Genomic DNA, 13089 nt, shown 5'->3' on the forward strand with positions numbered 1-13089 from the left:
GGCCTGTGAGCAGCGGTGTGCCACAAGGATCAGTGCTGGGTCCACAGCTTTTACTCACCTATATAAATGATTTGGATGTGAATATAGGAGATATAGTTAGTAAGTTTGCAGATGACACCAAGATCGGTGGTGTAGTGGGCAGGGAAGGAGTTACCTCAGAGTACAATGGGACCTTGATCAGATGGGTCAATGGGCCGAGGAGTGGCAGATGAGTTTAATTTAAATAAACATGTGATGCTGCATTTTGGTAGAGTAAATCAGGGCGGGACTTATACACTTAATGGAAATGTCGTGGGGAGTGTTGCCAAACAAAAAGACCTTTGAGTGCAGGTTCATAGTTCCCTTAAAGTGGAGTCACAGGTAGATAGGATGGTGAAGGAGGCGTTTGGTATGCTTGCCCTTATTGGTCAGTGCATTGAGTATAGGGATTGGAAGCAAATGTTGCGCTGTACAGGGCATTGGTGAGGTCACTTTTGGAATATTGTGTTCAATTCTGGTCTCCCTGTTATAGGAAAGATATACTTAAACTTGAAAGGGTTCAGAGAAGATTTACAAGGATGTTGTTGGGGTTAGAGAGTTTGAGCTATAGGGAGAGTTGAATAGGCTGGGGCTATTTTCCCTGGAGTATCGGAAGCTGAGGTGTGACCTTATGGAAGTTTACAAAAGCATGAGGGGCGTGGATAGGATGAATAGCCAAGGTCTTTTCCACAGGGTAGGGGAGTCCAAAACTAGAAGCCATTGGTTTAAGGTGAGAAGGGATGTTTTAAAAGGGACTTAAGGGGCAACTTTTTCACACAGTGGGTGGTGCGTGTATGGAATGAGCTGCCAGAGGAAGTAGTGGAGGCTGGTACAATTACAGCGTTTAAAAGTCATCTAGATGGGTACTTGAATAGGAAGGGTTTAGGGGGATATGGGTCAAATGCTGGCAAATGAGACTAGATTAATTTAGAATATCTGGTCGGCATGGGCAAGTTGGACTAAAGGGTCTGTTTCCATGCTGTACATTTCTATGACTGTATGCGTCTATTGATGAGGGCAGGGCAGTAGGCATTGCTTACTTGGGCTTTAGTAATGCCTTTGACAAGGTTTTGCATGGCAGACTAATTAGTAAACTTGGATCACTTGGAATTCAGGGTGAGCTTGTCAATTGGATACAAAATTGGCAATATGGCAGGAGATAGAGAGTGATGGTGGAGGGTTGTTTTTCAGACTAAAGTCCTGTGAATGGTGGTGTCCCCATTTGGATTGATGCTGGCTCCACTTTTGTTTGTCATTTTATATAAATGATTTAGGTGAGAATATAGAAGGCTTGGTTAGTAAGTTTGCGAATGAACAAAATTGGCAATACAGTGGACAGTGTAGAAGGTTATCTAAGACTACAAAGAGATCTTGATCAACAGGGTCAATAGGCTGAAGATTAGTAGATGGTGTTCAATTTGGATAAGTGCAAGATATTGCATTTTGGTAAAACAAACAGGGGTAGAAATTATATAGTTAAAAGTAGGGGCTTGGGTAATGTTGTACAGGATGTTGCTGAGGCCTCTTCTGGGGTACTATGTCCAGTTCTGGTCATTCTGTTATAGGAAGGATATTATTAAGCTGCAGAGGGTTCAGAAGAGATTTACCAGGATGTTGCCGGGATAGAGGGTTTGAGTTATAAAGAGAGGCTGGATAGGCTGGCGCTTTTTTCACTGGACCCAGTATGCCTGGTAGCTTTTGAAAAGCAAAAAGCACTTTTAACCAATGAGTGTGTATTAACTGCACTTAACTTTGATAAACCACAACAGAAGTTGATGATGAGCTTCCTTCTTGAACCACTGCAGTCTGTTTGGTGTGGGTAGACCCAGAATGCCTTTAGGGAGGGAATTCCAAGATTTTAACCCAGTGACACTGAAGGAACAGCAATATATTTCCAAATCAGGATGGTGAGTGGCTTGAATGGGAACTTGTAGGTGTTGTTGTTCCCATGTGTCTGGTGCTTTTGTCCTCCTAGATGAATGAGGTGGTGGGTTTGGATTGTGGGTTCTATCTCAGGAGCCTTGGTGAATTTCTGGAGTGCATCTTGTAGGTAGTACACCACTGTTACTGAGCATTGGAAGGGAGTGAATGTTGGTGAACATTAAGCCAACGAAACAGGCTGTCTTGCCCTGGATGGTGTTAAGCTTCTTCTGGTGTTAAAGCTACATTTATTAGGGCAAATGGGGAGCCAGGAGGTGAGTTACTTGCTACAGGATTCCTAGCCTCTGACTTGCTCTTATAGCCACAGTATTTACATTGCTAGTCCAGTCTAGTTTCTGGTCATTGGTAAGTCACAGGATGTTGATATCAGGGAATTCAGTGATGATAACATTATTGATGTCATGTGATGAGTATTAGATTCTCTCTTGTTGGAGATGGCCATTGCCTGGCATTTGTATGGCATGATTGTGTGCCACTATCAGCCTGATTTTTCCATGTCAGGCTGCATTTGGACGTGGACTGCTTCAGTATCTGAGGAGTCATGAATTGTGCTGAACATTGTACAATTGTCAGCGAACGTCCCGACTTCTGTCCTTATGATGAAGGAAAGGTCATTGATGAAGCAGCTGAAGATGGTTGGGCCTAGGACACTACACTGAGGAACTCCTGCAGAGATGTCCTGGAGCTGAGATGACTAACTTCTGACAACTACAACCATCCTCCTATATGCCAGGTATGACACCAACCCTGATTCTAATTGACTGTAGTTTTGCTAGGCTTCTTGATGCCACACTCGTTCAGATGTGCCCTTTACATTAAAGAGGTCATTCTCACCCCACCTCTGGGATTCAACTCTTTTGTCCATGTTTGAACCACGGCTGTAAAGAGGTCACGAGCTGAACCAAAACTGGGCATCACTGAGCAGGTTATTGCTGAGCAGGTGCCACTTGATAGCACTGTTGATGACACCTTTCATCACTTTACTGTTGATTGAGAGTAAATGGATAGGGTATTAATTGGCTAGGTTGCATTTATCCTGTTATCAGATAGATGTCAGTGTTGTAACTGTACTGGAAGAGCTTGGCTAGGGGTTTGGCCATTTCTAGAGCACAAGTCTTCAGTACTATTGCTGGAATGTTCTCAGGGCTCATAACTTTTGTCATTTCCAGTGCCTTCAGCTGTTTCTTAACATCATGAATTGAATTGGCTGAAAACTGGCATCTGTGATGCTGAGGATCTCTGAAGAAGTCTAAGATGGATCATTCACTCAACATTTCTGGCTGAAGGTTGTTGCGAATGCTTTATCTTTCTAACAGCATTGTGGAGTTACTGCCACAAAATGGACTGCAGCAGTTCAAGAAGGTAGCCCACCACCACCTTGTCAGGGGCACTAAGACAATAAATGCTTGCCAGCAAGCAAAGCCCACATTCCTTCAATGAATAAAAAAGTCAGGAAAAGAAATAGAGGATAGTATTAGATCTAAATAAGTGTCACATAAAATTGTTCAAACAAGTAACAAAGCTGAGTATTAGGAGAAATTTAGAATTTAGAATTTAGCAAAGGGTACATAAAAGATTGATCGAGAGAGGAAAACAGAGTATGAAAGTAAACTTGTAAAAGGATGTAAAAGTGAACTGTCAGAACTTGTATAATTTTGTAGAAATAAAAAGATTATTGAAGATAAGTGTACAATCTGAAATGGGCAGAATTGATTACTGAGAACATGGGAAAGGCAGGGCAATTAAACAGCTACTAGATATGTTTTTATAGCTCAAAGGGCCAAATGACCTCCCACTTTCTCTGGTTCCATATATGACTCCATTACTTTGTTATCTATGAATAATTTATTTCTTATTCATGTAATTGCTACATTACCAAGTGAAAACTTTAATTATATATCTGTTTTTTCTGTGTCAGCGGATAATGTATTTCCAGATGTTTGCCTTTGCTGAACTAAGTTACATACTCACGCTTTTTCAACTGCTTCAAGTTCTCTGAAACTTATGAATCACTGCAATGTCAAGTCTTTAATTAAACTTACTGAAGTGAAAATTTATCACAGCCAAAGACAAAAGATTTACAGCACTGCAATGGAAAAGAGAAATCTGTAGCAGGTTTGCAATCTTAGACTCTGAAGAACTTTTTCCGAAGAGTGTTGATTCTCTTTCTAAAGAAAGAGGGAAGGAGTTGGGATTGAAAGCATGAACATCTCTTCACCCACTGACAGCCAGTCAAGGAGCATCAGGCACTATTGACGCAGAACTCTGTCAACTGGTTCCTCACCAGAAAGTGTGGAAGAAGGAATTTTACGTGACCCTTCAGGATTACAGATGGGGTCAGTCCTTTCCCAGACTGTACTGCTCTTACAGCCTTGTATATTCTCCAGTCAGGGCTTGAAGCTTTTTTGTACAAAAGGAATTACATTTATACGTACATTTTATCATCTCAGGACACTCCAAAGTGGCTCGACAGCCAATGAAGCACTTTTAATGTATAGTCACAGTTGCTACTTGGGAATTGCAGCAGTCAACACACACACAGAAAGCTGATTTCCTTCTTTAAAAGACTTTTGCAAATCAAATGGTTTTGTTTTATGACCAATGATGAAAGGTTATCATGACTGAGACTAGCTTTATTTTCCAGATATTGTGGTGGGATGTGAACCCATTGCCCCAGGACATCAGCTAAAGCCTCTAGATTAGTAGACCAGTGATGTGACCACCGAACCACCATCTCCCCACTCAGTGCCCAAGACTATTGGCTGAACCATAGATAACACATAGTGACCGTGACTGTCATAGGATTTCATGTTTAACTGTTTCTTATTCCATCATATCAGGTCACATCTTGTTTCAAACGGATCTAGCCTTTTGCCATTCACATATGATTCCCTAGTCACTCCAAAGCTTGTACTTATATATATCATCTTCATAACTTTATTTAAAATATGCATTAATTGTCCTCTCCCTGGCTTACAAATAGCCACTAATCCATCTGTCTCTCTTATTACCTCCTCTGAATCCTCCTTCCCACCCTTGCAGTCTGATGGTTGTATACTCTCCTGAACAGGAAGATTGATGTTTTAGTTTTATCCTCAAGGTCTAGTCTCTTCCACTGTTCAATTTATCCCATCTCCATTCAAATCTTGCCTTCACTAGCCATCTCTGTATTGATCTCTGCATGCTCTGTCCTCCTCATGGTTTCCTTCCCACTGTTCTCAAGCGACTGGCCTCTGAACGTACCATTAGTCTCTATGATTCTTTCAAATTCTCAGTCTACTTTGTCTTTTCTTTTTCAGTTATCCTATCTTCACTCCAACCATAGTAATGATGATTCCCTCTCTAACTGCACTTGTATCCATTCTTTTCTAAAAAGTAATGGGGCTGTTATTAGATTATAATTTAGGAATTTCCTCTCTAGCTGATGAGGCTCACAGCTGTCCTAGTGGCCATCTTGTTTCTACTGGCCTCTCCCGAAACCATGAAGAAAATGTTGTCAAACATCATTCCTCTTTAAAATCTGTAACAGTCTCCAGTCAAGAAGCCTCACTATCTCTCCCACTTGGCAACTGGCAGAATTTAAATTTAGTTAAAAAGCCTGGAATTACAAAGCTAGTCCCAGTAGTGGTGACCATGACAATTAGTATTGATTGCTATAAAAACCCATCTGGTTCACCCACATCCTTGAGGGAAAGAGATCTGCCACTCTGCCTGTCTGGTCTACATGTGACTCCAGACTGACAGCTATGTGGGCTGACTCTTAACTGTCCTTCGGAATAGCCTAGCAAGTCTTGATTCCAGGGCAATTAGAGATAGGCAATAAATCTGGCCTTGTCAGTAATGCCCACATCCTGTGAAAGAATAAAGAAAAAAAAAACACCATGGGCTTCCTGTAGACTTTCAGTTGGAAACCCTGAATTATCACAAGGGTTTATACGGTAAACAGAAATTCAATGTTGGAGCAAAACACAACTGAAGCACGTCAGCACCATGCTTGTAATGCAACTGTATGCCAAGTTTGGAATTTGTGCCAATCCAACCTACCTCATAGGATGTGAAACAAACATTGCCCAGCTGCAAGATGGAGGACAAGATGGACCACGTTGTTTTCAGTTGATCCTCCAACAGCCCAATTCTTCCTAGAGAATGCAGCAAACGTAGGAAGTCCTCGTGCTCCTGTTTGCTAGTGATCTCACATGCTCCACCCTGCCCAAGATGCAGAGACAAACCTCAGAGCAGCAGATATTGGGCTAGTCAATAATTACAGAGTAGGCAGCGGCGCGCAGTAACCCAGCAACCTTAAAATGCCTCACTAAATGATCATCATCCAACAATACAAACATATGATAAATAATAACTGGACTGTATCAACAGGTGCTCCAGTCTGTTCCACACCAGCATGATGCCTTTAACTTGCATCTCCCACATGGTTTCTGACAAGAGCAAAATAACTCAAATCAATGAGGGGGAAAGAACCGGAAATATTCTTCTCTCCTTTCTGGCGACTGAATTAGTCCCAGAGCCACTGTTCAATAAGATCCTGGCTAATCAGTATATCAATTCCATTTAGCCACTTTTCTATGGTCCTTTGAAACTTCTACTGATTGAAAAATGATCAATCTCAGTCTGAAATCTCAAACTGGCCTTCAGCACCTACAGGAGGGTCAGAGGTCCCCTTCCTGTGAAGAACGGCTTTCTGATATTGTTCCACAATGATCCCCCTCTGATTATGTTCTTGATCTCCCTCAACGTTGGAAATAGTTTCTCCATATTTACGTGACCGAGTCCTCAGAACATTTTTTAACAATATTCTCTGGGTAGGGGAGAACTATTAAAATCTCCATAAGGTAAATTTTTTGTGGTTCAGTTCTGGAAATCACTGCCTGAGGATGTGGGGACCACATATTCAATCATTGCTTCCAAAAGGGCTTAGGAAGTACCTGAAGTCAGGTTGAAGGATCACAGGAAAAGGTGGGGCAGTGAGCTGAATTGAGTTTATCTTGCACTGAGCAAGTATGGTCACAATGGACTGAATTGCCTCTTCCTGAGTTGCATATATTTTCCAATTCTATTCTAATTCTGTCCCTAACCAGTTCAGTTGAAAAACACAGTTTCCACTAAGACAACCAACACGAACACCATCACCTTATTTTTGATCAAATCACTCATAATCCACATTTCTCAAAAGAATAAAGCCCCATCTCTTTGGGACTATCAGCATAACAGTGGGTCTATGGCACACAAACCCAGACAGTATGTGAAAGCATAGTTGAGGCATTTTAATCTGCTTATTCATCTGTAGGCTCCCACTTAAAGTTTTTCAGAACTTCTTCCATCACCTGAAGACGCTAAAACTATACATTGTGACTGAGGCCTAAACAGGAATTATTTCAGCATCCACATGTTAAAGTATTTAATCTTTGTTTGAATGGAAAGAGTGAAAGTGTGTGCAGAGAAATAAGGTGGCTAATGAACTTAGAGCTTCACAGGATTAGTTGAGGGGTAATTTAATCAAGGTGTTTAAAACGATAAAGGGATTTAATAGAGAAATAGACATGGAGAAAGTACTTCCTCTGGTGGGTGAGTCCAGAACAAGGAGGAGAATCTTCAAATTACAGCCAGTCATTCAGAAGGTCTTGTCGGCGGTCTGGCTTAATCTCTGGTGAAAGCTTCCCGCCCGGCGTTCCAACTTCCCAGCGTTCCGAAGGTCCGGTGTGGCGTCTTTGTCCGTGTTGGCGGTCTTTTCCCGGTGGTGTTTTCTTCAGTAGATGCTTTCTGCCCTGCATTCCGACTCCTGGTGTTCCGACTCCCGGCATTCTGGCTCCCCGGTATTCCGAATCCCGGCGTTCTGATCCCCAGCATTCTGACTCCCTGGCATTCCGATTTCCCGGTGTTCCAACTCCCGGCATTCCTACTTCCTGGCATTCTGACTCCCCAGCGTTCTGACTCCTGGCATTCGACTCCCGATGTTCTGACACCCGACGCTCCTACTCCCCGGCATTCTGACTCCTGGTGTTCCTACTCCCCAGCAATCTGACTCCCCGGCATTCTGACTCCCCAGTGTTCTGATTTTCCGTCATTCTGACCTCCTGGCGTTCCGAGTCCCGATGTTCTGACTCCCGGTGTTCTGGCTCCCGGCTTTCCAACTCCCCAGCGTTCCGACTCCCCGGCCCGGCAATTTTCCTCCAGGGTAGTGGTCTTGTCCTGGAGGTGGTTTTCTTCAGCAGAGGCTTTCGGCCCAGTTTTCCTGGTGTCCCAGCCTAGTGTTCTCATCATGGATCAATGGTCTCGTTCTGTCTGTGCGTTACATCTTTCGATCGGCTTCCTCCGAAACCGGGACCCGTTAAATGGACTGTGATAAACTTTGGTCTTAAATTTACTTTTTATTGTTATTTATGAATTTACTTATGACTTCTGTCATTAATACAGGAGTCATGCTAAGGTGACTTATAACACTTTTCATTGTATTTTTTTTGTAGAAGTACACATGACAGTACATTCCAAATTCAAATTCAACATTCATCCATATGAATTAGGACCAGGAGTAGGCCATTCAGCCCCTTGAGCTTACTCCACCATTCTAAAAGATCATGGCTGATCCGATTTTAACTTCAAATCCACATTTCCCCCGACCACAAATAATGTTTCACCATCCAAGATTTTCAGAAATTCATCTACCTTTGATATCTAAACCATGATCCTAGTTCAATATCCTACGGCAAAAGGAAATCTGCATCTACTCTGATCTTTATGATGCTGCTTGGCCTGCTGTGTTCATCCAGCCCTGCACCTTGTTGTCTCGGATTCTCCAGCATCTGCAGTTCCTACTATCTCTGCATCTGCTCTGCCAAGTCCCTTAGGGATTTTATATGTTTTAATCAAATTCCTCTGAATTTTCTAAACTCCAGTAGATGTAAGCCTTGCCCATCCAGTCTTTGCTCATAAGACAATCCATCCAGAAATCAGTATCTTCTCTGAACTGTTTCCAATGCTTTAAATAAGATTAATTCTTCCTTAAGCAAGATTAATACTGTGCACAGTGCTCCAGATTTAGTCTCACCAGTGTCCTGTATAACTGCAGCCTTTTTTTGCATTCAATTCCCCTTGCAATAAATGATCATTTTCATTCGCTTTTGTAATTATTTGTTGTACCTGGTAGCTAACATTGTGATTCATGCACTAGAACACCCAATTCTATCTGCAATCTCTCACTATTCAGATAACACAATTGTTTTTCATTCTACTGAAATGCACAGTTTCTCAGTTTTCCGCATTGTACTCCATTTGACAAATTAATGCCCACTCACTTCACCAATCCATATCCCTTTGTAACCTCCTTACATCCTCTTCACAACTCAATTGAACTTTTTTAGTTGACCACAGACGGTCATTCCTCACATAAAGTGGAGCAGAAACCATAACGCTGTTCCCCAAATGTCTAAAGAACATAGAACATAGAAACCAGGAGCAGGCATAGGCTATTCAACCCTTTGAACCTGCTAAGGTACTCAATACGATCATGGCTGATTGTCCATCACAATGGTCTCATAATCCCACATTCTTCCCATGCCCCTTTGAAGTCTGAAAAACAAAACCCTCTTTCTTGAATATATTCAATGATTTGACCTCCATTGCCCTCCGTGGCAGTGAATTCTGCAGGTTCACTACAGTCTGAGTGAAGAAATGTTTCCCAATCTCAGTCCTAAATGGTCTAACCCATTACCTGAGACAGTGTTCTCTGGTTCTAGACTCCCCAACCAGAAGAAACATCCTCCCTGCATCTAGACTGTCCAGCCCCATTAGAATTTTAAATGTTTCAATCAGAACCTCTTGCATCCTTCAAAACTCTAGAGAATACAGGCCTAGCCAAACCAATTCATTCTTATAGGTGGTTGTTAGCTCAGTTGGTTGGATGGCTTGTTTGCCAATGCAGAGTGATCTCAGCAGTGTGGGTTCAATTCCTGTGCTGACTGAGGTTACCATGAATGCCTTGCCTTCTCATCTTTGCTCCTCACTTGAGGTATGGTGACCTTTAGATTAAACTCACCACCAGTCTTCTCTCTGTATTGATAGAGCAGTTCTCTAGGACTATAGTGACTACCATGTGTTTTCTCACTTAACTTTCTAAATTATCTTGAAGCCTCCTTGGATCCTCCTCACAACTAACTTAGAAATGTTGCATTTAGGTCTGTTATAGAATGTCATGATTAGCTGGGCCCAAGCATTGATCCTTGTGGTATCCCATTAGTCACTGTCTGTCACTCATTAAAGCCCATTTATTCCCACTCTCTGCTTCCTGTCTGTCAACCAATTCTCAATCATATTTCCCTTATCCTACATACTTTAACTTTGTCCACTTACATCTTGTGAGGAACTTATCAAAAGCTCCTGAAAATCCAAATATACCATATCTACTGGTTGTCCTTCATCTACTTTATTAGTTGCATCCTCAAAAATCTCCAGTAGGTTTGTTAAGTTTGACTTGCTTTCATAACCCATGCTAGCTTTGTCCTATCCAGCTAACGCTTTCCAAATTACTTCTTCTCACATCTTTTATAGTAGTCTCTTGCATTTTCCCCAGTTCTGATGTAAAGCTAACTGGTCTATAATTCTCTGCTTTTTTCTTTCCCTCAAATTTGGTTGTTACTTTTCTTCTCTCCAGTCTGTAGGAATTGCTTCAGAGTCAATATAATTTATTTATTATCTTGATTTATTTATTATTTATTATCACATATTTTATTATAAAATACAGCGAAAAGTGTCGTGTAGGCTCGCCACTCTCCGGTACCGTCTTAAAATACAGAAAAATAAACCACAAGGTAGAATATAAGGGCAGACAAACAAAGAAATAAAGTTCAACTTTACCATCGTTCTTGTTAGGTGCTCAGCCATGGGCCTGGAACAGCCAGCCACAAGTCCCCTTGCCATGCTGCCAGAACAAGAGTTGCTGCTCACTGGCACCAACTCACCTCCACTGAAGCTGTCACCACCAAAGGCCTTCACTGGACCTCTGCAATACAGCTGCCAATGAAGCTGCTGGGTCCTGCATCACACCAAAGCATCTGATGTTTCCAGGGCCACTTCCTTTAGTACTCTGGGATGTCAATTATCAGGCCCTAATTATTTGTCAACCGTTAACCTTATTAATTTCTCCAGCACCATTTTCTTAATAATACTGACTTCCTTCAATTCCACCCTCTCACTAGACCCTTGGTTCCCTAACATTTCTGTGGAATTGTTTATGCTCTTTTTTGTGAAGACAGAACCAAAGTATATGTTCAATTCTTCTGCCATTTCTTTGCTCCCATTATAATTTCCTGATATTTTATTGTAAAAAACCTACATTTATTTTTACTAACCTTTTTCCCTTCATATATTTATAAAATCTTTTATGATCAGTTTCTGTGTTCACTGCAATTTTATGGTCGACTCTATTTTCCCCCCTCAATCAAACTTTTTGTCCTCTTTTGCTGAATTCTAAATGGTCTCAATTCTCAATCTTGCTGCTTTTTCTGGCAATTTTATATGGCTCCTTTTTGGATCCAATACTATCCCTAATTTCCTTTGTAGGACATTGTTGAGCAACCTTTCCTGTTCTACTTTTGTGCCAGAATTGTGCCAGATTGAACAATTGTTGTAATTCATGCACATGTTCTTTAAATATGACCTATTGCCTATCGCCCATCAACCTTTTTAGTAAGGTTTGGCAAACCATCCTTGCCAACTCATGTCTCATACCGTCATAGTTCTGTTATGGACCAAACCAAATGCCCTCAAAACATATCAAGGGGATAGCCTAGACCCTGACTTTTTATCTTATTTAAATGTGCTGTGGCCCAGATGTGACTTGATTCGTCAAACAACTAGGTTTTAAGCAAAACACACTTGATTCTTAAACCACAGTTAAAACACAAACTTTAACGCTATCGAAATACAACCATAAAAAATATTTTAACTACTACTCATCTACTGGTCCAATATAGCAGCATCCCTTAAACATACCCTTGGCAAAGGCAAATTCAGCAAAACAGATTTCCCTCATTTGCTATCTCCTCCAGTCAGGAGAAGGAACACCAACTGAATGAATCTAGCAGCAGAGAGATAGCTCAAGCTTTTTGCTGCAGCAGAAAGAGCTATATAACTTTGTTCTTTCTTTCAACTTTGTTCTTAAGATTCTGCACCTAAGTACTTATACCTAAGATGATGTCTTATGTGGCAACATTATTCATTTTTTACTGTATCCCTGTACTTTTATACTGAAGTACACGTGATAATAGAATCAAAATCAGTTTTAACTCCAAAACCCATCTTCAACAACTGAAAACAAAACTAAAACCTGGGTCTGTGTGAGCCTGACTCCACCCACTTATACTTCTTTTGTCCACTTGAAAAAAACCAAAGCTATTTACTCAGCTTTCCATGGAGCAGACACCTCTTTACCAGGTTTACAACATCCCTCTTCAAGAGAAACAGGACAGAACAAATCCCTCTTAAACGCACACATTGTCACAATTTGGTCTATTCAGATTTAGGGCCCCAGTTTCATTCTCAACTACATCGCTCTCCATCAGAATATAGTTGCTCTTTCCAATGGGCCCCCTCACAACAAGACTGTTAATTAATCCTTTCTCATTGCATAGCATACACTCTAAAATAGACTGTTCTCTGGTTGGTTCCTCAATGTATTGGCCTAAAAGAACTATTGCTATCTATGTGCTTTCTTGCTAAGCTGAAGCCTTAAACGTGGGTGACGATAGACAGGAATCTGTTGGAATTTTCAAATGCAGAGGTATGAACTGGAAATGAATAAGTACTTTATCAGAAAGTCATCCAAATCTCTATTGCCTATATCTTAACTTGCAGCAAGTCCCGTTCACTGTGCTCACTGATCTGCAGGGTATGTTTGTCCATTTACAGTAAACTGATAGCAGAGAGCAGAGGGGACATTCCTACCTGATTGAGGTAGAAGTATGTTTCTGATTGCTGTAGACTCAGTTCTTGTTTCTGTATGTCATCCAGGCCTGCCAGTAGCTCATAAAACACATGGTAATTACGCTCATTACGTGCCTTAAAGATAAAAGAGCCATCGGTAGCCAACTGACAGAAATTTATCAACCTCTATTAAGTCAG

At 41.3% G+C, this 13089-nt stretch overlaps 1 protein-coding gene across 1 annotated transcript in view; it reads right to left on the reverse strand.

The window, feature by feature from the left end:
- Window positions 1-13089, reverse strand: part of LOC109921973 (unconventional myosin-XV-like) — a 68432-nt gene that overhangs the window by 48429 nt on the left and 6914 nt on the right. The window contains exons 4-5 of the mRNA XM_048611154.1: window positions 12913-13026; window positions 6004-6165 (exon numbers count right to left, since the gene is read on the reverse strand). Of these exons, the coding sequence (XP_048467111.1) occupies window positions 6004-6165; window positions 12913-13026 (276 nt within the window). The remainder of the gene's footprint in view (window positions 1-6003; window positions 6166-12912; window positions 13027-13089) is intronic.

Source organism: Rhincodon typus, chromosome 23 (genome assembly GCF_021869965.1).
Source record: "Rhincodon typus isolate 14 chromosome 23, sRhiTyp1.1, whole genome shotgun sequence".
Lineage (NCBI taxonomy): Eukaryota > Metazoa > Chordata > Chondrichthyes > Orectolobiformes > Rhincodontidae > Rhincodon > Rhincodon typus.